A 27,366-nucleotide genomic window follows, 5' to 3' on the forward strand; every position below is an offset into this window, starting at 1 on the left:
CAGGAGACCAGAAGGAATCTATACCATACCTTGGTTACCTTGAGGTGCTTCCGGGGCTTAGCGTCCCCGCGGCCCGGTCGTCGACCAGGCCTCCTGGTTGCTGGACTGATCAACCAGGCTGTTAGACGCGGCTGCTCGTAGCCTGACGTACGAATCACAGCCTGGTTGATCAGGTATCCTTTGGAGGTGTTTATCCAGTTCGCTATAAGGGTACGACAACTACAGTAATATGAGAGAAATCTAAAAGCAAATTCAAATCTGAACTATTGCTCTTTCAAGACACAAAGCAGAAAATCTTCTAAGATGGAGAGTGAGGTGGAGCCGGCGTCTTGGGTCGCCCAGATGTACACCTTAACTCAAAGATTTTCACATAGATATTTCACGTTATTGGACTTTCCTGGTGCGTGCTCAGCGGGTTATGTGAGGACGAGACTCGACTCCAGCACCGACCAGGACTCACACTATGTGACAGGTTATGTGAGGACGAGACTCGACTCCAGCACCGACCAGGACTCACACTATGTGACAGGTTATGTGAGGACGAGACTCGACTCCAGCACCGACCAGGACTCACACTATGTGACAGGTTATGTGAGGACGAGACTCTACTCCAGCACCGACCAGGACCCCACACTATGTGACAGGTTATGTGAGGATGAGACTCGACTCCAGCACCGACCAGGACTCACACTATGTGACAGGTTATGTGAGGACGAGACTCTACTCCAGCACCGACCAGGACTCACACTATGTGACACACACACATCTTGAAAACTACAAAGGTGTCCAAGAAAAGTAGTGCCGGAGTTAAGAGGACTAAACTACGAGGTCGTTCTTTTTTTTTACGAGAATTCAGTTTCACAATTGTAGAAGAGAGAATGAGCGGAGACATGATCACTACATATAATACACTGAGGGAAATAGATAAGGGGGGAAAAATTATTTTTTCTAAGTAAGGAAGAGTAAGGAAGACTGATACTCTCAGTGTAGGAGGTAGTAATGTGTCAGTGTAAGGGATAGTGATGATAATGATACCAGCAGCAGCCAATCACACACCATTTAACAAAGCCCTCATCATTGAAACCAATCACGTGTAAATCCCTCTTCTAGCAGTGATCTCTGGCTGCACTTACGGTCCATTAACTAGTGTTTAAGCACACAAACTCGCCCTTCGCAGCACTGCCTGGGGCTCCCCCTCCCCCTACTCTCCGCCTGGCAGTGTTGACCTAGCAATCTGCATGATAAGATTGCTCTTATCATCACATAGATCGACCTCAACACCTCGTCAACCCAGGCTTGGGGCTCCACAGGATTCATCAAGGATTTACATGTCTGTTAACGAAACCTGTGCATCTTTGAGGAAACACCAGACGGGTAGCTATGGCGGTAATATCCATGGGACGAGAACCACCTCGCAAGAGGTCGTATAGTGTTTAGTAAATGCTAGCCAAGCCTCCCTCAGTAAAGATGGACTGGTTTCGTAAGAGGACAGTTTAATGCTTGATGAGAGCCGGCCGTGATACGTGTAGCAATTACCTGGTAGCTTCAGGGCCTCGCGGCCACAGCTCGGCTTTAATTAATTATATTATGATTGAGTAATAATGTGGTTAATAACTCCATTTATCATGTGAGAGGAGACCACACGGCACCTCATACATATTGTCAACATTTATATTAGACCATTAAGCTGCTATTGAGTACCAATAGTTTACTTAATCACTTGGAAAACTTAATGTATTAATTTGAGTTGCAGTTTTGATGTGTTTTTTAACATAGAAATTCGTTATTATTTTCTTTAGAGGAAGAAGTTACTTGTGACATTCCTTAACTGTGACATTCCTGTTACCTGTCAACTTAACTGTTACCTGTGACATTCCGAGGGAGCCGGTCGGCCGAGCGGACAGCACGCGGGACTTGTGATCCTGTGGTCCTGGGTTCGATCCCAGGCGCCGGCGAGAAACAATGGGCAGAGTTTCTTTCACCCTATGCCCCTGTTACCTAGCAGTAAATAGGTACCTGGGTGTTAGTCAGCTGTCACGGGCTGCTTCCTGGGGGTGGAGGCCTGGTCGAGGACCGGGCCGCGGGGACACTAAAAAAGCCCCGAAATCATCTCAAGATAACCTATCTTCTTAGCTAACATCTTTTCTCCATAATTGAAGAGTTGGTGGGGTTCCACACCGATGCTGCATACTCACAGCGCTACTTTAACACAATGTATATCGTTGGTGAATGCTTCAGTGTACCGGATTGTGCAGGCCGCGGGCATGTTCACCTAAGCTGCCTATGGTATTGTGTTCGCGTAAATCCGACTTTAAATCCGGCGATGCGTCCGTGTCCCGAACCTCGAGTGTTGCCGATGACTGCGACTCCCTCCTGTTTAATCTGCAATGTTATTGTGATCTAATGTCCCCGTGAGGGGAGAGTCTGTTGGGGGGGGGGGAAGGGAGGGAGGAAGGAGAGGATTGGAGGATATGCCTCTCCTCCAATCCTCTCCAATCCAAGCAAATCACGTCCACGTGATTTGCTGGCAATCCCCCCGCGGTCAGGCACACCAATACGGATCCATTGACCATGAAACAAAATGAATTGCCACACATGAGTACGAGTACTCACCGAGATGAATACCCACACGTGAGTACGAGTACTCACCGAGATGAATACCCACACGTGAGTACGAGTACTCACTGAGATGAATACCCACACGTGAGTACCAGTACTCACCGAGATGAATACCCACACGTGAGTACCAGTACTCACTGAGATGAATACCCACACGTGAGTACCAGTACTCACCGTGATGAATACCCACACGTGAGTACCAGTACTCACCGAGATGAATACCCACACGTGAGTACCAGTACTCACCGAGATGAATACCCACACGTGAGTACGAGTACTCACCGAGATGAATACCCACACGTGAGTACCAGTACTCACTGAGATGAATACCCACACGTGAGTACCAGTACTCACCGAGATGAATACCCACACGTGAGTACCAGTACTCACTGAGATGAATACCCACACGTGAGTACCAGTACTCACCGAGATGAATACCCACACGTGAGTACCAGTACTCACTGAGATGAATACCCACACGTGAGTACCAGTACTCACCGAGATGAATACCCACACGTGAGTACCAGTACTCACCGTGATGAATACCCACACGTGAGTACCAGTACTCACCGAGATGAATACCCACACGTGAGTACCAGTACTCACCGAGATGAATACCCACACGTGAGTACCAATACTCACCGAGATGAATACCCACACGTGAGTACCAGTACTCACTGAGATGAATACCCACACATGAGTACGAGTACTCACTGAGATGAATACCCACACGTGAGTACGAGTACTCACCGAGATGAATACCCACACGTGAGTACCAGTACTCACCGTGATGAATACCCACACGTGAGTACCAGTACTCACTGAGATGAATACCCACACGTGAGTACCTGTACTCACTGAGGTGAAGCTTTGACACGAAATCTTTCTGCAGCGTTTCTTTAGTACATATTTGTGTCTGGTAATCCTCATTGCTTCAGCAATATAAATACCTGACACAGAAGTGTGAAATCCTCAGGGATTTTAAGCTCTGTGTCAAGAGAGCTTTGTAAGCTCTCTTTGAGAGTCAACTCGCGCTCTCAAGCTGCGTTAACTCTACCACAGATGTTTGTATAGAGTCAATAGAGTTGCGAGATTGGCAAGTAGGTATTGTGATGCTAATTATGGCTTTACGTGGAGCTTGGTGGCACCTCTGTGTCGAGCAGGTGTAGCAGGGGAGGCAGGTGTGTAGAGGCGTGTAGGGGAGGCAGGTGTAGAGGTGTGTAGGGGAGGCAGATGTAGAGATGTGTAGGGGAGGCAAGTGTAGAGGCGTGAAGGGGAGGCAGGTGTAGAGAGGTGTAGGGGAGGCAGGTGTAGAGAGGTGTAGGGGAAGCAGGTGTAGAGGTGTGTAGGGGAGGCAGGTGTAGAGGCGTGTAGGGGAGGCAGGTGTAGAGGCGCGCAGGAAGACCAGGTGTAGAGGCGTGTAGGGGAGGCAAGTGTAGAGGCGTGTAGGGGAGGCAGGTGTAGAGGTGTGTAGGGGAAGCAGGTGTAGAGGCGCGCAGGAAGACCAGGTGTAGAGGTAAGTCAGGTGAACCCAGTGCGGTGAGGTGTATAGAGCAGGGAGCAGTATTGTTACAACAGAGGCCAGTATCGACCCCTAGAAGCTCCCCTGAAATCCTGGTCCAGCCACCCCTAACTCCCCCCCCCCCCTGATTTGCAGTAAGGTGTAGGGGGGGGGGCGTGAGGGGTCAGACAGAGGGGTGCGGACAGAGGAGTGGAGAGACAAACATCACAATCTAATGGACCCGCAGCAGTTTTCTGTGTTAAACTTGTCATGTTTAGAGGCAGAGGGAAAATGATTATATAATAAGAATTGGCTAAGTGCATAGTAGTGCCCCATGTAGACACACTCACGGGCTCGCCATAGCCCGTGCTGCTTGGAACTTTTTGTCCCCAGTAGCTGAAGCTTAAACGTAAGACACACTTAAGTGCATAGTTGAACACTTAAGTGCATAGTTGAACAACCTGTCGAGAATCCAGGTTAGTTATGTCCTGTATTCTCATTGGTCGGCTGGCTCGCTTGGTGGAGGTTATCTTGAGATGATTTCGGGGCTTAAGTGTCCCCGCGGCCCGGTCCTCGACCAGGCCTCCACCCTCCAGGAAGCAGCCTGTGACAGCTGACTAACTCCCAGATACCTATTTACTGCTAGGTAACAGGAGCATCATGGGTGAAAGAAACTCTGCCCATCGTTTCTCGCCGGCGCCCGGGATCGAACCCGGGACCACAGGATCACGCGTCCAGTGTTCTGTCCGCTCGGCCACCGGCTCCCTCACTCAAAAACAACAATCTAGAACTAGTCTGGTTCTGTGTAGGAATAATGTGAGCTCTAATGGACCCTTGTTATTTCTGCGTAGTAAGGTGCCTGGGAAGAGATCGTCTTGTCTATATACTGAGAGCATCGGAACTTGCAATCTCCAAGTGGACATGTAAAGGCACAAATATCATTCCTTTCTTGTGGTTGCTTCTTTATGAACAGGTAAACGATCTTTAGCTCACAAAGTAAATGATCATTGATTTTGGCAGGAATCTTATCTATCTTATCTAATCTTATCTATGTCTATTTATATTTCTTATGGTTTTCTTCACGCGGGAAGGAAGCTGAAATATAAACTGTCCAGAATTAATTTTACACTTCTAATGGACCTGACGCTTCTCGCCACGTTAAGCTTTGCATCCTCAGAGGCAGAGGAAAAGTTAATATCATCCACCAATTCAGCAATATTGCCCAATCAGCTCGGAGACCTGCCTTGAAATAGGAACCGTAAGTATAAGATTGGGTGGTAAAGAAAACGGGGGAAGAGCCAGAGGGGTGACAGAAGCACTCAAAGCCAGAGCAGTAAACAAGTGTAAACACATAATTATGGAGGTGATCCGCGCGATCTATCGCAATAGATCGATCCCGCAATAGACGGGGCTTAAACTGGACCCCTGACCCTTGATGACCCCTGACCCCTGATGACCCCTGACCCCTGATGACCCCTGACCCCTGACCCCACAAACACCATCTCCATCACCAGACTTCCGTTCTATCAGGCAAGAATTTAGTCGTGTCCACATTAGGAAATTCGAAGGAACATGTCCTTGTCTTCCCCCAAGCCACCAGAGAGAGCGAGTTTCCTTGTTATTGGCCGCCATTTTCAGACATGTCGGAGCCATTCATGGCTTTTGTGGGGGGGGGGAGGGAGGGGTTAGGAGGGTTTTTTTGTTTAATTTATACTTGTTATCTTTTTATGCAAACGTTCATAGGATGATATCAGGTATTTGTTATCTTCAACTTAAGCCATACTGTCTCGGGCTCTACTAAGTGAATTGTATGAAACAATTGTATGTTTTGTGTATGTAGAAATGTATGGGTGTATTTGTCCAGGTGATGTGTTGTATGACTGTATTTGTCCAGGTGATGTGTTGTATGACTGTATTTGTCCAGGCTATGTGTTGTATGACTGTATTTGTCCAGGCTATGTGTTGTATGACTGTATTTGTCCAGGCTATGTGTTGTATAACTGTATTTGTCCAGGCTATGTGTTGTATGACTGTATTTGTCCAGGCTATGTGTTGTATGACTGTATTTGTCCAGGTGATGTGTTGTATGACTGTATTTGTCCAGGTTGTATGTTGTATGACTGTATTTGTCCAGGCTATGTGTTGTATGACTGTATTTGTCCAGGCTATGTGTTGTATGACTGTATTTGTCCAGGCTATGTGTTGTATGACTGTATTTGTCCAGGCTATGTGTTGTATGACTGTATTTGTCCAGGCTATGTGTTGTATGACTGTATTTGTCCAGGCTATGTGTTGTATGACTGTATTTGTCCAGGCTGTGTGTTGTATGACTGTATTTGTCCAGGCTATGTGTTGTATGACTGTATTTGTCCAGGTGATGTGTTGTATGACTGTATTTGTCCAGGTGATGTGTTGTATGACTGTATTTGTCCAGGTGATGTGCTGTATGGCTGTATTTGTCCAGGTGATGTGTTGTATGGCTGTATTTGTCCAGGCTATGTGTTGTATGACTGTATTTGTCCAGGTGATGTGTTGTATGACTGTATTTGTCCAGGTGATGTGTTGTATGACTGTATTTGTCCAGGTGATGTGTTGTATGGCTGTATTTGTCCAGGTGATGTGTTGTATGACTGTATTTGTCCAGGCTATGTGTTGTATGACTGTATTTGTCCAGGTGATGTGTTGTATGACTGTATTTGTCCAGGTGATGTGTTGTATGGCTGTATTTGTCCAGGTGATGTGTTGTATGACTGTATTTGTCCAGGTGATGTGTTGTATGACTGTATTTGTCCAGGAGATGTGTTGTATGGCTGTATTTGTCCAGGTGATGTGTTGTATGGCTGTATTTGTCCAGGAGATGTGTTGTATGGCTGTATTTGTCCAGGTGATGTGTTGTATGGCTGTATTTGTCCAGGAGATGTGTTGTATGGCTGTATTTGTCCAGGTGATGTGTTGTATGGCTGTATTTGTCCAGGAGATGTGTTGTATGGCTGTATTTGTCCAGGAGATGTGTTGTATGGCTGTATTTGTCCAGGTGATGTGTTGTATGACTGTATTTGTCCAGGTGATGTGTTGTATGGCTGTATTTGTCCAGGAGATGTGTTGTATGGCTGTATTTGTCCAGGTGATGTGTTGTATGGCTGTATTTGTCCAGGAGATGTGTTGTATGGCTGTATTTGTCCAGGTGATGTGTTGTATGGCTGTATTTGTCCAGGAGATGTGTTGTATGGCTGTATTTGTCCAGGAGATGTGTTGTATGGCTGTATTTGTCCAGGTGATGTGTTGTATGACTGTATTTGTCCAGGTGATGTGTTGTATGGCTGTATTTGTCCAGGAGATGTGTTGTATGGCTGTATTTGTCCAGGTGATGTGTTGTATGGCTGTATTTGTCCAGGAGATGTGTTGTATGGCTGTATTTGTCCAGGTGATGTGTTGTATGGCTGTATTTGTCCAGGTGATGTGTTGTATGGCTGTATTTGTCCAGGTGATGTGTTGTATGGCTGTATTTGTCCAGGTGATGTGTTGTATGGCTGTATTTGTCCAGGAGATGTGTTGTATGCCGACCTGCATGAAGCGAGACCGTCGCTCTACCGTCCAGTCCAAGGAGGAAGAACTTGAGGAGATGAAGGAGGAACAGAAGGAGATGAAGGAGGAACAGAAGGAGATGAAGGAGGAACAGAAGGAGATGAAGGAGGAACAGAAGGAGATGAAGGAGGAACAGAAGGAGATGAAGGAGGAACAGAAGGAGATGAAGGAGGAACAGAAGGAGATGAAGGAGGAACAGAAGGAGATGAAGGAGGAACAGAAGGAGATGAAGGAGGAACAGAAGGAGATGAAGGAGGAACTTAAGGAGATGAAGGAGGAACAGAAGGAGATGAAGGAGGAACTTAAGGAGATGAAGGAGGAACAGAAGGAGATGAAGAGGAGACGAGGCTAGAGGACAGCCGTGATGAAAGAGACATAACTCCTGAGAAATTGTCTTTAAATAGTGACGAGAACTTTCGAGCGTTTCAATTCGAGGTAAAAGTTGCAATTTCTCTAACATTTAAGCCGAGGGGACGGTAGCTGGAGAGGTGATTAGCGCATTGTGGCAAGGTGTTGACAGCTCTTGACATGTGTAGAGGATGACGGGAAGGTGTTGACAGGTCTTGACATGTGTAGAGGATGACGGGAAGGTGTTGACAGGTCTTGACATGTGTAGAGGATGACGGGAAGGTGTTGACAGGTCTTGACATGTGTAGAGGATGACAAGAAGGTCTTGACAGGTCTTGACATGTGTAGAGGATGACGGGAAGGTGTTGACAGGTCTTGACATGTGTAGAGGATGACGGGAAGGTGTTGACAGGTCTTGACATGTGTAGAGGATGACAAGAAGGTCTTGACAGGTCTTGACATGTGTAGAGGATGACGGGAAGGTGTTGACAGCTCTTGACATGTGTAGAGGATGGCGGGAAGGTGTTGACAGGTCTTGACATGTGTAGAGGATGACGGGAAGGTGTTGACAGGTCTTGACATGTGTAGAGGATGACGGGAAGGTCTTGACAGGTCTTGACATGTGTAGAGGATGACGGGAAGGTCTTGACAGCACTTGACATGTGTAGAGGACGGCGGGAAGGTGTTGACAGGTCTAGACATGTGTAGAGGACGGTGGGAAGGTGTTGACAGCTCTTGACATGCGTAGAGGATGACGGGAAGGTGTTGACAGCTCTAGACATGTGTAGAGGACGGTGGGAAAGTGTTGACAGGTCTAGACATGTGCAGTAGACGACCTGAAGGTGTTGACAGCACCAAAGACAAAACAGTTCCGTCAACACCCGAAATACTCTTGAGAAATGTGGTTCATTTCCCGTTCGAAACTTAACCATTCGCTCCATTATATTCCTGGCAAGAGCTGGCTAATGGGAGCGGTCAAAGGCCATAAGTATTCTTTAAAGCTTTACTCTAAATCTTTAAATTGGTGTCTTGATGGACAGAAGGATTGATAATAGGATGACTCACCTGTCCGCAGGTCGCCTGTCTCCTGTGTCATCCTTCTGTCTCAGGATTTTGTCCACCTAATCACTAGACGGTGGAATGACAGCTTGTCTGATAATGCAGGGCCGGCGCTCGATCCCCGATGGTCCAGTTAAATATGATGGTAGCAATACTCCCAGGGTGGTGCCAATACTGGTTTAGAACAAGTACAGCCCGGCTGGGGGTGGGGTCAATGCCCCCTTGACACCTTCATTGACCACGTGATCGCTTAGATTTGGCAACATTGCAGGGTTGCTGAGGCAGGCGCCGTGTGTGGCAACACTGGCAGTATGATGGCCAAGGCTGCACATTGTAGCAGTTATGCTGTATAAGCCCAGCATGATGTAATCTGTGCCCCCTACGCTCACACCACAAGTTTTTCCCCTGATGGATTTTGATTAAACTGATTGGGCTTTGTCACACATGCACAGGTTTGGGTGGTAGAGTACTCTCTCTCCCTCTCTCTCTCTCTCTCTCTCTCTCTCTCTCTCTCTCTCTCTCTCTCTCTCTCTCTCTCTCTCTCTCTCTCTCTCTCTCTCTCTCTCTGGCTCTCTCTCTCTCTCTCTCTCTCTCTCTCTCTCTCTCTCTCTCTCTCTCTCTCTCTCTCTGGCTCTCTCTCTCTCTCTCTCTCTCTCTCTCTCTCTCTCTCTCTCTCTCTCTCTCTCTCTCTCTCTCTCTCTCTCTCTCTCTGTCTCTGTCTGTCTCTCTCTCTCTCTGGCTCTCTCTCTCTCTGGCTCTCTCTCTCTCTCTCTCTGTCTCTGTCTCTCTCTGTCTCTCTCTCTCTCTGTCTCTCTCTCTCTCTGTCTCTCTCTCTCTCTCTCTCTCTCTCTCTCTCTCTCTCTCTCTCTCTCTCTCTCTCTCTCTCTCTCTCTCTCTCTCTCTCTCTCTCCAAGTCTTGCTTGAAGACAAGCATAGACCCGATCAAGCGCCAGCTCCGGAAGAAGCGCTCAAGTGGTGTCGTCTTGTTAGGTAACTCTCAACCACACCCTTCAAGGAGCAGATATAAATATATATATATATATATATATATATATATATATATATATATATATATATATATATATATATATATATATATATATATATATATGTCGTACCTAGTAGCCAGAACGCACTTCTCAGCCTACTATGCAAGGCCCGATTTGCCTAATAAGCCAAGTTTTCATGAATTAATTGTTTTTCGACTACCTAACCTACCTAACCTAACCTAACCTAACTTTTTCGGCCACCTAACCTAACCTATAAAGATAGGTTAGGTTAGGTTAGGTAGGGTTGGTTAGGTTTGGTCATATATCTACGTTAATTTTAACTCCAATAAAAAAAAATTGACCTCATACATAATGAAATGGGTAGCTTTATCATTTCATAAGAAAAAAAATTGAGAAAATATATTAATTCATGAAAACTTGGCTTATTAGGCAAAAAGGGCCTTGCATAGTAGGCTGAGAAGTGCGTTCTGGCTACTAGGTACGACATATATATATATATATATATATATATATATATATATATATATATATATATATATATATATATATATATATATATATATATAAAATATGGGTGGTTGATGGGGTAACAATTGATGAGTGGTGGACGATGGATGGGTAGGCGTTGATGATAATATAAATTAATTCAGCGGGAATAGGAGTAAAATTGATTTCTGAGATGTTTGATCCTAGGATTACGACTCCAGAGCGCTGTCCACTCGGTCACGAGGACCTGTGTGTGTGCGTGTTCAGTTCTCTCCTGGTACCTTTGGTTTCCCAGTGTCGTGTGTGTGTGTGTGTGTGTGTTCAGTTCTCTCCTGGTACCTTTGGTTTCAGCAGTGTCTTGTGTGTGTGTTCAGTTCTCTCCTGGTACCTTTGGTTTCACCAGTGTCTTGTGTGTGTGTTCATTTCTCTCCTGGTACCTTTGGTTTCACCAGTGTCTTGTGTGTGTGTGCGTGTTCAGTTCTCTCCTGGTACCTTTGGTTTACCAGTGTCTTGTGTGTGTGTGTATTGGTCAGTTCTCTCCTGGTACCTTTGGTTTCACCAGTGTCTTGTGTGTGTGTGTGTGCGTGTTCAGTTCTCTCCTGGTACCTTTGGTTTCACCAGTGTCTTGTGTGTGTGTGTGTGCGTGTTCAGTTCTCTCCTGGTACCTTTGGTTTCACCAGTGTCTTGTGTGTGTGTGTGTGTGTGTTCAGTTCTCTCCTGGTACCTTTGGTTTCAGCAGTGTCTTGTGTGTGTGTGTTCAGTTCTCTCCTGGTACCTTTGGTTTCACCAGTGTCTTGTGTGTGTGTGTTCAGTTCTCTCCTGGTACCTTTGGTTTCACCAGTGTCTTGTGTGTGTGTGTGTGTGTGTGTTCAGTTCTCTCCTGGTACCTTTGGTTTCACCAGTGTCTTGTGTGTGTGTGTGTGTGTGTTCAGTTCTCTCCTGGTACCTTTGGTTTCACCAGTGTCTTGTGTGTGTGTGTGTGTGTGTGTTCAGTTCTCTCCTGGTACCTTTAGTTTCACCAGTGTCGTGTGTGTGTGTGTGTGTGTGTTCAGTTCTCTCCTGGTACCTTTGGTTTCACCAGTGTCTTGTGTGTGTGTGTGTGTGTGTTCAGTTCTCTCCTGGTACCTTTGGTTTCACCAGTGTCGTGTGTGTGTGTGTGTGTGTGTTCAGTTCTCTCCTGGTACCTTTGGTTTACCAGTGTCTTGTGTGTGTGTGTGTTGGTCAGTTCTCTCCTGGTACCTTTGGTTTCACCAGTGTCTTGTGTGTGTGTTCAGTTCTCTCCTGGTACCTTTGGTTTCACCAGTGTCTTGTGTGTGTGTGTGTTGGTCAGTTCTCTCCTGGTACCTTTGGTTTCACCAGTGTCTTGTGTGTGTGTGCGTGTTCAGTTCTCTCCTGGTACCTTTGGTTTCACCAGTGTCTTGTGTGTGTGTGTGTTGGTCAGTTCTCTCCTGGTACCTTTGGTTTCACCAGTGTCTTGTGTGTGTGTGCGTGTTCAGTTCTCTCCTGGTACCTTTGGTTTACCAGTGTCTTGTGTGTGTGTGTTCAGTTCTCTCCTGGTACCTTTGGTTTCACCAGTGTCTTGTGTGTGTGTTCAGTTCTCTCCTGGTACCTTTGGTTTCACCAGTGTCTTGTGTGTGTGTGTTCAGTTCTCTCCTGGTACCTTTGGTTTCACCAGTGTCTTGTGTGTGTGTGTTCAGTTCTCTCCTGGTACCTTTGGTTTCACCAGTGTCTTGTGTGTGTGTGTTCAGTTCTCTCCTGGTACCTTTGGTTTCACCAGTGTCTTGTGTGTGTGTGTTCAGTTCTCTCCTGGTACCTTTGGTTTCACCAGTGTCTTGTGTGTGTGTGTGTGTGTGTTAAGTTCTCTCCTGGTACCTTTGGTTTCACCAGTGTCGTGTGTGTGTGTGTGTGTGTGTTCAGTTCTCTCCTGGTACCTTTGGTTTCACCAGTGTCTTGTGTGTGTGTGTGTGTGTGTTCAGTTCTCTCCTGGTACCTTTGGTTTCACCAGTGTCGTGTGTGTGTGTGTGTGTGTGTTCAGTTCTCTCCTGGTACCTTTGGTTTCACCAGTGTCTTGTGTGTGTGTGTTCAGTTCTCTCCTGGTTCCTTTGGTTTCACCAGTGTCTTGTGTGTGTGTGTGTTCAGTTCTCTCCTGGTACCTTTGGTTTCACCAGTGTCTTGTGTGTGTGTGTGTGTGTGTTCAGTTCTCTCCTGGTACCTTTGGTTTCACCAGTGTCTTGTGTGTGTGTGTTCAGTTCTCTCCTGGTACCTTTGGTTTCACCAGTGTCTTGTGTGTGTGTGTTCAGTTCTCTCCTGGTACCTTTGGTTTCACCAGTGTCTTGTGTGTGTGTGTTCAGTTCTCTCCTGGTACCTTTGGTTTCACCAGTGTCTTGTGTGTGTGTGTTCAGTTCTCTCCTGGTACCTTTGGTTTCACCAGTGTCTTGTGTGTGACATTACTGGAACCTTTAAGCCGATGTTTTGACTCTTGATGAGTTATAAGCTCTTTGTGGATGCTCCTCTGTTGCTATGGCAACCCCTCCACCCGCGTGTGGCTCTGTACGGGGAGTGATGGTGAGGCTCTGTACGGGGAGTGATGGTGAGGCTCTGTACAGGGAGTGATGGTGAGGCTCTGTACGGGGAGTGATGGTGAGGCTCTGTACGGGGAGTGATGGTGAGGCTCTGTACGGGGAGTGATGGTGTGGCTCTGTACGGGGAGTGATGGTGAGGCTCTGTACAGGGAGTGATGGTGAGGCTCTGTACGGGGAGTGATGGTGAGGCTCTGTACGGGGAGTGATGGTGTGGCTCTGTACGGGGTGTGATGGTGAGGCTCTGTACGGGGAGCGATGGTGTGGCTCTGTACGGGGTGTGATGGTGTGGCTTTGTACAGGGAGTGATGGTGAGGCTCTGTACGGGGAGTGATGGTGAGGCTCTGTACGGGGGGTCTGATGGTGAGGCTCTGTACGGGGAGTGATGGTGTGGCTTTGTACAGGGAGTGATGGTGAGGCTCTGTACGGGGGGTCTGATGGTGTGGCTCTGTACGGGGAGTGATGGTGAGGCTCTGTACAGGGAGTGATGGTGAGACTCTGTACGGGGAGTGATGGTGTGGCTCTGTACGGGGTGTGATGGTGAGGCTCTGTACGGGGTGTGATGGTGAGGCTCTGTACGGGGAGTGATGGTGTGGCTCTGTACGGGGAGTGATGGTGAGGCTCTGTACGGGGAGTGATGGTGTGGCTCTGTTCGGGGTGTGATGGTGAGGCTCTGTACGGGGAGTGATGGTGAGGCTCTGTACGGGGAGTGATGGTGTGGCTCTGTACGGGGAGTGATGGTGTGGCTCTGTACGGGGAGTGATGGTGTGGCTCTGTACGGGGTGTGATGGTGAGGCTCTGTACGGGGAGTGATGGTGAGGCTCTGTACGGGGAGTGATGGTGTGGCTCTGTACGGGGAGTGATGGTGTGGCTCTGTACGGGGAGTGATCGTGTGGCTCTGTACGGGGAGTGATGGTGAGGCTCTGTACGGGGAGTGATGGTGTGGCTCTGTACGGGGAGTGATGGTGAGGCTCTGTACGGGGAGTGATGGTGAGGCTCTGTACGGGGAGTGATGGTGTGGCTCTGTACGGGGTGTGATGGTGAGGCTCTGTACGGGGAGTGATGGTGAGGTTCTGTACGGGGAGTGATGGTGTGGCTCTGTACGGGGAGTGATGGTGTGGCTCTGTACGGGGAGTGATGGTGTGGCTCTGTCCGGGGAGTGATGGTGAGGCTCTGTACGGGGAGTGATGGTGTGGCTCTGTACGGGGAGTGATGGTGTGGCTCTGTACGGGGAGTGATGGTGTGGCTCTGTACGGGGAGTGATGGTGAGGCTCTGTACGGGGAGTGATGGTGAGGCTCTGTACGGGGAGTGATGGTGAGGCTCTGTACGGGGAGTGATGGTGAGGCTCTGTACGGGGTGTGATGGTGTGGCTCTGTACGGGGAGTGATGGTGAGGCTCTGTACGGGGAGTGATGGTGAGGCTCTGTACGGGGAGTGATGGTGTGGCTCTGTACGGGGAGTGATGGTGAGGCTCTGTACGGGGAGTGATGGTGTGGCTCTGTACGGGGAGTGATGGTGAGGCTCTGTACGGGGAGTGATGGTGAGGCTCTGTACGGGGAGTGATGGTGAGGCTCTGTACGGGGAGTCTGATGGTGTGGCTCTGTACGGGGAGTGATGGTGTGGCTCTGTACGGGGAGTGATGGTGAGGCTCTGTACGGGGAGTGATGGTGAGGCTCTGTACGGGGAGTGATGGTGTGGCTCTGTACGGGGAGTGATGGTGAGGCTCTGTACGGGGAGTGATGGTGAGGCTCTGTACGGGGATTGATGGTGAGGCTCTGTACGGGGAGTGATGGTGAGGCTCTGTACGGGGAGTGATGGTGAGGCTCTGTACGGGGAGTGATGGTGTGGCTCTGTACGGGGAGTGATGGTGAGGCTCTGTACGGGGAGTGATGGTGTGGCTCTGTACGGGTAGTGATGGTGAGGCTCTGTACGGGGAGTCTGATGGTGTGGCTCTGTACGGGGAGTGATGGTGAGGCTCTGTACGGGGATTGATGGTGAGGCTCTGTACGGGGAGTGATGGTGAGGCTCTGTACGGGGAGTGATGGTGAGGCTCTGTACGGGGGGTCTGATGGTGAGGCTCTGTACGGGGGGTCTGATGGTGAGGCTCAGTACGGGGAGTCTGATGGTGTGGCTCTGTACGGGGAGTGATGGTGAGGCTCTGTACGGGGAGTGATGGTGAGGCTCAGTACGGGGAGTCTGATGGTGTGGCTCTGTACGGGGAGTGATGGTGAGGCTCAGTACGGGGAGTCTGATAGTGTGGCTCTGTACGGGGAGTGATGGTGAGGCTCAGTACGGGGAGTCTGATGGTGTGGCTCTGTACGGGTAGTCTGATGGTGAGGCTCTGTACAGGGTGTGATGGTGAGGCTCTGTACGGGGAGTGTGATGGTGTGGCTCTGTACGGGGAGTGATGGTGAGGCTCAGTACGGGGAGTCTGATGGTGTGGCTCTGTACGGGGAGTGATTGTGAGGCTCTGTACGGGGAGTGATGGTGTGGCTCTGTACGGGGAGTGATGGTGAGGCTCTGTACGGGGAGTGATGGTGTGGCTCTGTACGGGGGGTCTGATGGTGAGGCTCTGTACGGGGGGTGTGATGGTGAGGCTCTGTACGGGGAGTGATGGTGTGGCTCTGTACGGGGAGTGATGGTGAGGCTCTGTACGGGGAGTGATGGTGAGGCTCTGTACGGGGAGTCTGATGGTGAGGCTCTGTACGGGGAGTGATGGTGAGGCTCTGTACGGGGAGTGATGGTGTGGCTCTGTACGGGGAGTGATGGTGTGGCTCTGTACGGGGAGTGATGGTGTGGCTCTGTACGGGGAGTGATGGTGAGGCTCTGTACGGGGAGTGATGGTGTGGCTCTGTACGGGGAGTGATGGTGAGGCTCTGTACAGGGAGTGATGGTGAGGCTCTGTACAGGGAGTGATGGTGAGGCTCTGTACGGGGAGTCTGATGGTGAGGCTCTGTACGGGGAGTGATGGTGAGGCTCTGTACGGGGAGTGATGGTGAGGCTCTGTACAGGGAGTGATGGTGAGGCTCTGTACGGGGAGTGATGGTGAGGCTCTGTACGGGGAGTGATGGTGAGGCTCTGTACGGGGAGTGATGGTGAGGCTCTGTACGGAGAGTCTGATGGTGAGGCTCTGTAAGGGAAGTGATGGTGAGGCTCTGTACGGAGAGTCTGATGGTGAGGCTCTGTACGGGGAGTGATGGTGAGGCTCTGTACGGGGGGTCTGATGGTGAGGCTCTGTACGGAGAGTCTGATGGTGAGGCTCTGTACGGGGAGTGATGGTGAGGCTCTGTACGGGGAGTGATGGTGAGGCTCTGTACGGGGAGTGATGGTGAGGCTCTGCACGGGGAGGGATGGTGAGGCTCTGTACGGGGAGTCTGATGGTGAGGCTCTGTACGGGGGGTCTGATGGTGAGGCTCTGTACGGGGAGTGATGGTGAGGCTCTGTACGGGGGACACTGATGGTGAGGCTCTGAACGGGGGACACTGATGGTGTGGCTCTGTACGGGGGACACTGATGGTGAGGCTCTGTACGGAGGGTCTGATGGTGAGCCTCTGTACGGGGGACACTGATGGTGAGGCTCTGTACGGAGGGTCTGATGGTGAGGCTCTGAACGGGGACACTGATGGTGAGGCTCTGTACGGGGGACACTGATAGTGAGGCTCTGTACGGGGGGTCTGATGGTGAGGCTCTGTACGGGGGGTCTGATGGTGAGGCTCTGTACGGGGGACACTGATGGTGAGGCTCTGTACGGGGGACACTGATAGTGAGGCTCTGTACGGGGGACACTGATGGTGAGGCTCTGTACGGGGTGTCTGATGGTGAGGCTCTGTACGGAGACACTAATGGTGAGGCTCTGTACGGGGGGTCTGATGGTGAGGCTCTGTACGGGGGACACTGATAGTGAGGCTCTGTACAGCCTTAAAGCTGTACTTAAAGAAGTTAAGCTGTAAGCTGTACTGTACCTTAAAGCTCTGGTGAAGCCTTAAGTAACTAATGTTACTTATAATGTAGCCAAGATTTTAAGGATTTTAAAGTAACACCAAATTTGATGATCTTGAGGTTGTCTTGAGATGATTTCGGGGCTTAGCGTCCCCGCGGCCCGGTCCTCGACCAGGCCTCCACCCCCAGGAAGCACGAACCCGTAGCAGCTGTCTAACTCCCAGGTACCTATTTACTGCTAGGTGAACAGGGGCAACAGGATGAGAGAAACATTTTGCCCATATGTCTCCGTCTCCACCGGGAATCGAACCCTGAACCTCAGGACTACGAATCCGAAGCGCTGTCCACTTAGCTGTGAGTTAATTGTTAATAAGAAAGGAAGTAAATGTACAATGAAAAGATTAAGAGGCAGTTTGTACCATATGCAGGCGAGGAGTCACAATAACGGGGCTGAAGAATGTTGACCAGACCACACACTAGAAGGTGAAGGGACGACGACGTTTCGGTCCGTCCTGGACCATTCTCAAGTCGCAGAATGGTCCAGGACGGACCGAAACGTGGTCGTCCCTTCACCTTCTAGTGTGTGGTCTGGTCAACAGTGTTCCATACGAGACAGCGTGTTAAGGAGACCCATAGTTCAGCCTGGAGTGGAAGACCCAAGTTGGAGCTGCTCCTTGGGAGGTGTTGGGCAGTTTAGCTCCGAGCTGAGTGTGATTGGTGAGGGAATTGGGCTGTTGAGACACTTGTACTTCAAGTGGCAAGTGCATAATTTAATGGTGTGAGAGGAATATAAGAAGGTGAGACATGTAGCCAGGCTAGGGCTGGCGGGCTACGGTTCATGTGGTCGGGGCTGGCGGGCTACGGTTCATGTGGTCGGGGCTGGCGGGCTACGGTTCATGTGGTGGGGGCTGGCGGGCTACGGTTCATGTGGTCGGGGCTGGCGGGCTACGGTTCATGTGGTGGGGGCTGGCGGGCTACGGTTCATGTGGTCGGGGCTGGCGGGCTACGGTTCATGTGGTGGGGGCTGGCGGGCTACGGTTCATGTGGTCGGGGCTGGCGGGCTACGGTTCATGTGGTCGGGGCTGGCGGGCTACGGTTCATGTGGTCGGGGCTGGCGGGCTACGGTTCATGTGGTGGGGGCTGGCGGGCTACGGTTCATGTGGTCGGGGCTGGCAGGCTACGGTTCATGTGGTCGGGGCTGGCGGGCTACGGTTCATGTGGTCGGGGCTGGCGGGCTACGGTTCATGTGGTCGGGGCTGGCGGGCTACGGTTCATGTGGTCGGGGCTGGCGGGCTACGGTTCATGTGGTCAGGGCTGGCGGGCTACGGTTCATGTGGTCGGGGCTGGCGGGCTACGGTTCATGTGGTGGGGGCTGGCGGGCTAGGGTTCATGTGGTCGGGGCTGGCAGGCTACGGTTCATGTGGTCGGGGCTGGCGGGCTACGGTTCATGTGGTGGGGGCTGGCGGACTAGGGTTCATGTGGTCGGGGCTGGCGGGCTACGGTTCATGTGGTGGGGGCTGGCGGGCTACGGTTCATGTGGTGGGGGCTGGCGGGCTACGGTTCATGTGGTGGGGGCTGGCGGGCTAGGGTTCATGTGGTCGGGGCTGGCGGGCTACGGTTCATGTGGTCGGGGCTGGCGGGCTACGGTTCATGTGGTCGGGGCTGGCGGGCTACGGTTCATGTGGTCGGGGCTGGCGGGCTACGGTTCATGTGGTCGGGGCTGGCGGGCTACGGTTCATGTGGTGGGGGCTGGCGGGCTACGGTTCATGTGGTCGGGGCTGGCGGGCTACGGTTCATGTGGTCGGGGCTGGCGGGCTACGGTTCATGTGGTCGGGGCTGGCGGGCTACGGTTCATGTGGTCGGGGCTGGCGGGCTACGGTTCATGTGGTCGGGGCTGGCGGGCTACGGTTCATGTGGTCGGGGCTGGCGGGCTACGGTTCATGTGGTCGGGGCTGGCGGGCTACGGTTCATGTGGTCGGGGCTGGCGGGCTACGGTTCATGTGGTCGGGGCTGGCGGGCTACGGTTCATGTGGTCGGGGCTGGCGGGCTACGGTTCATGTGGTCGGGGCTGGCGGGCTACGGTTCATGTGGTGGGGGCTGGCGGGCTACGGTTCATGTGGTCGGGGCTGGCGGGCTACGGTTCATGTGGTCGGGGCTGGCGGGCTACGGTTCATGTGGTCGGGGCTGGCGGGCTACGGTTCATGTGGTCGGGGCTGGCGGGCTACGGTTCATGTGGTCGGGGCTGGCGGGCTACGGTTCATGTGGTCGGGGCTGGCGGGCTACGGTTCATGTGGTCGGGGCTGGCGGGCTACGGTTCATGTGGTCGGGGCTGGCGGGCTACGGTTCATGTGGTCGGGGCTGGCGGGCTACGGTTCATGTGGTCGGGGCTGGCGGGCTACGGTTCATGTGGTCGGGGCTGGCGGGCTACGGTTCATGTGGTCGGGGCTTCCGGGCTACCATGGTCCAGTTGTGTGGCTGTTGTTGTTGTTGTTTAAGATTTGCTACCTGGAACAAAAAGTTCTAAGTAGCACGGGCTATGGTGAGCCCCGTAGTGTATATAGTACCCACGATATGGTGGTTAGAAATGTATAGGTATAGGACGAGGAGCGCTTGACACCATGCCAAAGTGGCACTCCCCCTCCCCCCCCCCCCCCCCCTACCGTCAGGAAAGGCTTGAAGTTCCACTTGAGCGGAAAATTGGTGCCGTTTCCTTTCACCTAATGCACCTGCTCACCCAGTAGTAAATAGGTTCCCGGGAGTTATAGTTAACTGTTGTGGGGTTGTGTTCCGTGTGACTTGGATACAAGCCTCAAGTATGTCTATATACACATGCTTCCTGTCCCCACCCCCCCAGTTGACAACTCCAGCCACAATTGTCAGTAGAGAGGTGTGCCACAGCGGTGCCAGGTACGCTCTCCCTGACAACTGCTGGAGCTGTGATGACGCTGGCACTGGTCCGGTGTGGACCAATAACAAGGAGCTTACTGACAATCCCTCAGTCCATCCTTATTGTGGCGCATCTCTCATCCCTCACACGGAGACAATCGCTGGCACGATGTCACTCACCTTGAGTGGTAGAGGCAGCCATCTGGAGATGGCGGCACCTGGCCCGAAGGATCTGCGAACCGCTGTTTGGTTTATATACGTATTCAATCATAAACATTAAACATGATTTTGTCACATTGAACACAACCAAGGTCATGTTTATGACATGAGAGGAGCAGACTGTGGTGGTAGGTTAGCCAGACATGAGAGCCACTTCACATGCATACCTGGAACATACCTGGAACAGACTTGGAACATACTTGGAACATACCTGAAGAGAGTATAGGCAGATCTTCAGCTCCCTGAGCTCGGCCTGAGGCCAGGCTCGACTTGTAATAACTTGGTCCAACAGGCTGTTGCTTGGAGTGGCCCGCAGGCGCCACACATCCACTACAGCCTGGTTTGGTCCGGCACTTCTTGTAATAACTTATCTAATTGCTTCTTGAATACATCCACCTTTGTTCCGGCAATATTTATAATGCTTGTTGGGAGGGTGTTGAGCAGCTGTGGACCTCTAATGTTCAGACAGTGTTCTCTGAGTGTGTCTATGGCACCTCTACTCCTCACTGGTTCTATTCTGCATTTCCTTCCGTATCTCTCTCTCTAGTATGTTGTTATTCTACTTTGCACATTTGGGACCTGGCCTTCAAGTATCTTCCATGTGTATATTTGATACCTCTCTCGTCTCCTTTCCAGAGAGTACATTTTCAGATCTTTGAGACGGTCCCAATAATTTAGATGTTTTATGGTGTCTATGCGTGCCGTATATGTTCTCTGTATTCCCTCTAATTCAGAGACCTCTCCTGCTGTGAAGGGGGAAGTGAGTACCGAACAGTACTCAAGACGGGACAGCACCAGTGATATAAATAGTATTACCATTGTTGTGGGTCTCGGGATGTGAACGTTCTCATAATCCATCCTATCATTGTCCTGGCCGCCGCCATATTTGCTATGTTATGTTCATGAAAATGTCAGGTCGTCAGATATCATAATTCCCAGATCTTTTACATGTTGTTTTCCTTGTATGAGTAGGTGTGAGTGTGTCCTGTATTTTGGTTAATTTCCTCGTGTCCACCATACCTCAGTACCTGGAACTTATCACTGTTAAACATCATGTTATTTTCCGTTGCCAAGTCGAAGACTTTATTAGTATGGACTTGTAGTTGTTCAGTGTCTTCCTCAGAGGTAATTTTCATGCTGATTCTTGTATTAGTGGTAAAAGATGACACGAAGCTGTGACTAGTATCTTTGTCTATATCCGAGATAAGAATGAGAAATAGCAGCGGTGCATGGACTGTGCCCTGGGGTACAGTGGTTATCTTGAGGTTATCCTGAGATGATTTCGGGGCTTTTTAGTGTCCCCGCGGCCCGGTCCTCGACCAGGCCTCCACCCCCAGGAAGCAGCCCGTGCCCTGGGGAAGCAGCACTCTGCCCTGGGGTACAGTGGTGCAAGGACTGTGCCCTGGGGTACAGTGGTGCAAGGACTGTGCCCTGGGGTACAGTGGTGCAAGGACTGTGCCCTGGGGTACAGTGGTGCAAGGACTGTGCCCTGGGGTACAGTGGTGCAAGAACTGTGCCCTGGGGTACAGTGGTGCAAGAACTGTGCCCTGGGGTACAGTGGTGCAAGGACTGTGCCCTGGGGTACAGTGGTGCAAGGACTGTGCCCTGGGGTACAGTGGTGCAAGGACTGTGCCCTGGGGTACAGTAGTGCAAGGACTGTGCCCTGGGGTACAGTGGTGCAAGGACCGTGCCCTGAGGTACAGTGGAGCAAGGACTGTGCCCAGGGGTACAGTGGTGCAAGGACTGTGCCCTGGGGTACAATGGTGCAAGGACTGTGCCCTGGGGTACAGTTGTGCAAGGACTGTGCCCTGGGGTACAGTGGTGCAAGAACTGTGCCCTGGGGTACAGTGGTGCAAGAACTGTGCCCTGGGGTACAGTGGTACAAGGACTGTGCCCTGGGGTACAGTGATGCAAGAACTGTGCCCTGGGGTACAGTGGTGCAAGGACTGTGCCCTGGGGTACAGTGGTGCAAGGACTGTGCCCTGGGGTACAGTGGTGCAAGGACTGTGCCCTGGGGTACAGTGGTGCAAGGACTGTGCCCTGGGGTACAGTGGTGCAAGGACTGTGCCCTGGGGTACAGTGGTGCAAGAACTGTGCCCTGGGGTACAGTGGTTCAAGGACTGTGCCCTGGGGTACAGTGGTGCAAGGACTGTGCCCTGGGGTACAGTGGTGCAAGGACTGTGCCCTGGGGTACAGTGGTGCAAGGACTGTGCCCTGGGGTACAGTGGTGCAAGGACTGTGCCCTGGGGTACAGTGGTGCAAGGACTGTGCCCTGGGGTACAGTGATGCAAGAACTGTGCCCTGGGGTACAGTGGTGCAAGGACTGTGCCCTGGGGTACAGTGGTGCAAGGACTGTGCCCTGGGGTACAGTGGTGCAAGGACTGTGCCCTGGGGTACAGTGGTGCAAGGACTGTGCCCTGGGGTACAGTGGTGCAAGGACTGTGCCCTGGGGTACAGTGGTGCAAGGACTGTGCCCTGGGGTACAGTGGTGCAAGGACTGTGCCCCTGGGGTACAGTGGTGCAAGAACTGTGCCCTGGGGTACAGTGGTACAAGGACTGTGCCCTGGGGTACAGTGGTGCAAGAACTGTGCCCTGGGGTACAGTGGTGCAAGAACTGTGCCCTGGGGTACAGTGGTGCAAGGACTGTGCCCTGGGGTACAGTGGTGCAAGAACTGTGCCCTTGGGTACAGTGGTGCAAGAACTGTGCCCTGGGGTACAGTGGTGCAAGGACTGTGCCCTGGGGTACAGTGGTGCAAGGACTGTGCCTTGGGGTACAGTGGTGCAAGAACTGTGCCCTGGGGTACAGTGGTGCAAGGACTGTGCCCTGGGGTACAGTGGTTCAAGGACTGTGCCCCGGGGTACAGTGGTGCAAGGACTGTGCCCTGGGCTACAGAGTCTTTCACTGCACTTGAACCTGATCTTATATGATTGACTCTTACTCTTTGTTAACCCGCTCTCTGTAAACCCTTTTACCTCTACCCCCTCCCACCCCATCAACCCCCCATCACCCCCCCCCTCGCCCCATCACCACAATACCCCTCCCACACAGTCAAATCAGCAACCGTGTCGTTCCAAGTAATGACTCCCCAGGCAGCAGTGATAATATTCCATTACCAGCTCCAGCAAGATCGGCACTGCTGAAATATTGGTGTGGGGAGGCATATGGTGGTGGGGGTGGGTGGTGGTGGAGGGGGTGATTGTGGTGGTGGAGGGGGTGCTTGTGGTGGTGGAGGGGGTGATTGTGGTGGTGGAGGGGGTGATTGTGGTGGTGGAGGGGGTCAGTGTGGTGGTGGAGGGGGTGATTGTGGTGGTGGAGGGGGTGATTGTGGTGGTGGAGGGGGTGATTGTGGTGGTGGTGGGGGTGATTGTAATGGAGATGGAGTGGGGGGGGAGGTTGATGCTGTGGGGGAGAGGATGATGGGGAAGATTGTGTTGGGGGGTGATTATATGGGGAAGAATGGTGGGGAAATAGGACCACAATCTCCCAAGTAGGGGAGATTGTGGCCTCTCCTTATACAATACAATCAGTACATTACTGATACACCCTTTGCAAGCATTAACTGTACACATTCTGTACTTTACTGTATTTCATTGTAGTTAATACAGGTTAGTGTGGCGGTTATACAGGAAGGGTATTGATACAGAGTCTTACAGTGCTGTATCTCGTGAGTTGGTCAGGAAATGGTTCGAGGTCAACCACTGACGTATTGACCTCCATTTCCAAGCAAAGTTTGCTGGGTCTATCTTGAGGTTATCTTGAGATGATTTCGGGGCTTTTTAGTGTCCCCGCGGCCCGGTCCTCGACCAGGCCTCCACCCCCAGGAAGCAGCCCGTGACAGCTGACTAACACCCAGGTACCTATTTTACTGGTAGGTGACAGGGTCAGCTGATTCAAATGTTATTTTAAGTGGCCAGAGAAGATCTGTCAACCTTATCAAACATGTAATTCTGACTTGCTTTTAGTTTCATATTCTTATCAGGAATTTCTTGAATTATATCAGATGTTTTTATGGTTGTAAATGTTGGGGGGGGGGGGTTGAGTCTTACTTCGAAGTGTGTCTTGTCTGCTTTTGAATTGCATCATGTCTGCTTGAAGTGCATCAGGTCTGCCTGAAGTGCATCATGTCTGCTTTAAGTGCATTAGATCTGCTTGAAGTGCATCAGGTCTGCTTTTGAAGTGCATCAGGTTTGCTTGAAGTGCATCTGGTCTGCTTGAAGTGCATCATGTCTGCTTGAAGTGCATCAGGTCTGCCTGAAGTGCATCAGGTCTGCTTGAAGTGTATCATGTCCTTAAAGTGCATCATGTCTGCTTGAAGTGCATCATGTCTGCTTGAAGTGCATCAGGTCTGCTTGAAGTGCATCAGGTCTGCTTGAAGTGCATCATGTCTGCTTGAAGTGCATCATGTCTGCTTTTGAAGTGCATCCTGTCTGCTTGAAGTGCATCATGTCTGCTCTTGAAGTGCATCATGTCTGCTCTTGAAGTGCATCATGTCTGCTTTTGAAGTGCATCATGTCCTACCTTGAGGTTACCTTGAGGTGCTTCCGGGGCTTAGTGTCCCCGCGGCCCGGTCGTCGACCAGGCCTCCTGGTTGCTAGACTGATCAACCAGGCTGTTGGACGGGGCTGCTCGCAGCCTGACGTATGAGTCACAGCCTGGTTGATCAGGTATCCTTTGGAGGTGCTTATCCAGTTCTCTCTTGAACACTGTGAGGAGTCGGCCAGTTATGTCCCTTATGTGTAGTGGAAGCGTGTTGAACAGTCTCGGGCCTCTGATGTTGATAGTTCTCTCTTGAACACTGTGAGGGGTCGGCCAGTTATGTCCCTTATGTGTAGTGGAAGCGTGTTGAACAGTCTCGGGCCTCTGATGTTGATAGTTCTCTCTTGAACACTGTGAGGGGTCGGCCAGTTATGTCCCTTATGTGCAGTGGAAGCGTGTTGAACAGTCTCGGGCCTCTGATGTTGATAGTTCTCTCTTGAACACTGTGAGGGGTCGGCCAGTTATGTCCCTTATGTGTAGTGGAAGCGTGTTGAACAGTCTCGGGCCTCTGATGCTGATAGAGTTCTCTCTCAGAGTACCTGTTGCACCTCTGTTTTTCAACGGGGGTATTCTGCACATCCTGCCATGTCTTCTGGTCTCATGTGGTGTTATTTCTGTGTGCAGGTTTGGGACCAGCCCCTCAATTATTTTCCACGTGTAAATTATTATGTATCTCTCCCGCTTGCGCTCAAGGGAGTACAGATTTAGGCTCTTTAGTCGGTCCCAGTAATTTAGATGTTTTACTGAGTGGATTCTAGCAGTAAAGGATCTCTGCACGCTCTCTAGGTCAGCAATTTCTCCAGCTTTGAAAGGGGCTGTCATTGTGCAGCAGTACTCCACTCTAGAGAGCACAAGCGTTTTGAAAAGTATCATCATCGGTATAGCATCTCTAGTGTGAAAAGTTCTTGTTATCCAACCTGTCATTTTTCTTGCAGTTGTGACGGCTACTTTATTGTGTTCTTTAAAGGTAAGGTCTTCCGATATGAGTACACCCAGATCCTTTACATTGCCTTTTCGTTCTATGTTATGATTTGTCTGAGTTTTGTACGTGGTTTCCGTTTTTATATTTTCAATTTTTCCGTAGCGCATGAGCTGGAACTTATCCTCGTTAAACACCATATTATTTTCTGTAGCCCATAGAAAGACCTGATCTACATCTGATTGGAGGTTTGCCGTGTCCTCTATGTTGCCAACTCTCATGAAAATCCTAGTGTCATCTGCAAAGGATGATACAGTGCTATAGGTTGTGTTCTGGTCTATGTCCGATATGAGGATGAGAAAAAGTACTGGAGCAAGCACAGTACCCTGGGGAACTGAGCTCTTCACGGTTGATGGGCTGGATTTTATTTTGTTGACTATTACACATTGGGTTCTGTTAGTCAGGAAATTGTAGATCCATCTGCCTATTTTCCCGGTAATTCCTTTTGAACGCATTTTATGTGCAATAACACCATGGTCACATTTATCAAAAGCTTTTGCGAAATCTGTGTAAATTACATCAGCGTTTTGTTTGTCTTCCATAGCATCTAATGCCATATCATAGTGGTCCAGCAACTGCGACAGGCAAGAGCGCCCTGTTCTGAAACCATGTTGTCCGGGGTTATGAAGATGCTGTGATTCCATGTATTTTGTGATCTTTCTTCTTAGCACTCTCTCAAAAAATTTTATGATGTGCGATGTTAGTGCTATCGGTCTGTAATTTTTTGCCTCTGCCTTTTTTCCTCCTTTATGGAGTGGTGCTATCTCTGCTGTTTTTAGTATGTCAGGGATAACGCCAGTATCTAGGCTTTGTCTCCACAGAATGTGAAGGGCCTGCGATAGTGGTTTTTTACAGTTCTTGATGAATATGGAGTTCCAAGAATCCGGGCCTGGTGCAGAGTGCATAGGCATACTGTTTATGGCTTCTTCAAAATCTAGTGGGGATAGGGCGACGTCTGATATATGATTTGATGTTGGTATCATATCCATGAAAAATTCATTTGGGTTATCAATCTTTAGTACATTTAATGGCTCGCTGAAAACAGAGTCGTACTGCTTCCTCAGTAACTCGCTCATTTCTTTGTTGTCATCTGTGAAAGTTCCATCTCCCTTTCGCAGGGGCCCGATACTAGACGTGGTTTTTGATCTTGATTTTGCATCGGAGAAAAAATATTTCGGATTTCTCTCTATTTCACTGATGGCCTTTTGCTCTCTTTACCTCTCCTGGGTTTTGTATGATTCTTGTAGCTTGAGTTCAATTGTCTGCTTGAAATGCATCATGTCTGCTTGAAGTGCATCATGTCTGCTTGAAGTGCATCATGTCTGCTTGAAGTGCATCATGTCTGCTTGAAGTGCATCATGTCTGCTTGAAATGCATCATGTCTGCTTGAAGTGCATCATGTCTGCTTGAAGTGCATCATGTCTGCTTGAAGTGCATCATGTCTGCTTGAAGTGCATCATGTCTGCTTGAAATGCATCATGTCAGCTTGAAGTGCATTATGTCTGCTTGAAATGCATCATGTCTGATTGAAGTGCATCATGTCTGCTTGAAGTGCATCATGTCTGCTTGAAGTGCATCATGTCTGCCTGAAGTGCATCATGTCTGCTTGAAGTGCATCA

At 50.5% G+C, this 27,366-nt stretch overlaps 2 protein-coding genes across 2 annotated transcripts in view; both read left to right on the forward strand.

Annotated features, from left to right (window-relative positions):
• Window positions 1-27,366, forward strand: part of LOC123766907 (adenylate cyclase type 8) — a gene marked incomplete in the record, with an annotated part of 567,973 nt that overhangs the window by 240,379 nt on the left and 300,228 nt on the right.
• LOC138353840 (uncharacterized protein PF3D7_1120000-like) lies at window positions 7,689-8,057 on the forward strand. Its single transcript, XM_069307261.1, has one exon. It carries the CDS (start codon window positions 7,689-7,691, stop codon window positions 8,055-8,057), a length of 369 nt encoding a protein of 122 aa, XP_069163362.1.

The sequence above is a fragment of the Procambarus clarkii genome, chromosome 60 (genome assembly GCF_040958095.1).
Source record: "Procambarus clarkii isolate CNS0578487 chromosome 60, FALCON_Pclarkii_2.0, whole genome shotgun sequence".
In the NCBI taxonomy this organism is placed as follows: domain Eukaryota; kingdom Metazoa; phylum Arthropoda; class Malacostraca; order Decapoda; family Cambaridae; genus Procambarus; species Procambarus clarkii.

Bases quoted from the DNA above. Each gene is read 5' to 3' on its own strand.
- LOC138353840 (XM_069307261.1), top strand. From the start codon at position 7,689: ATGAAGCGAGACCGTCGCTCTACCGTCCAGTCCAAGGAGGAAGAACTT.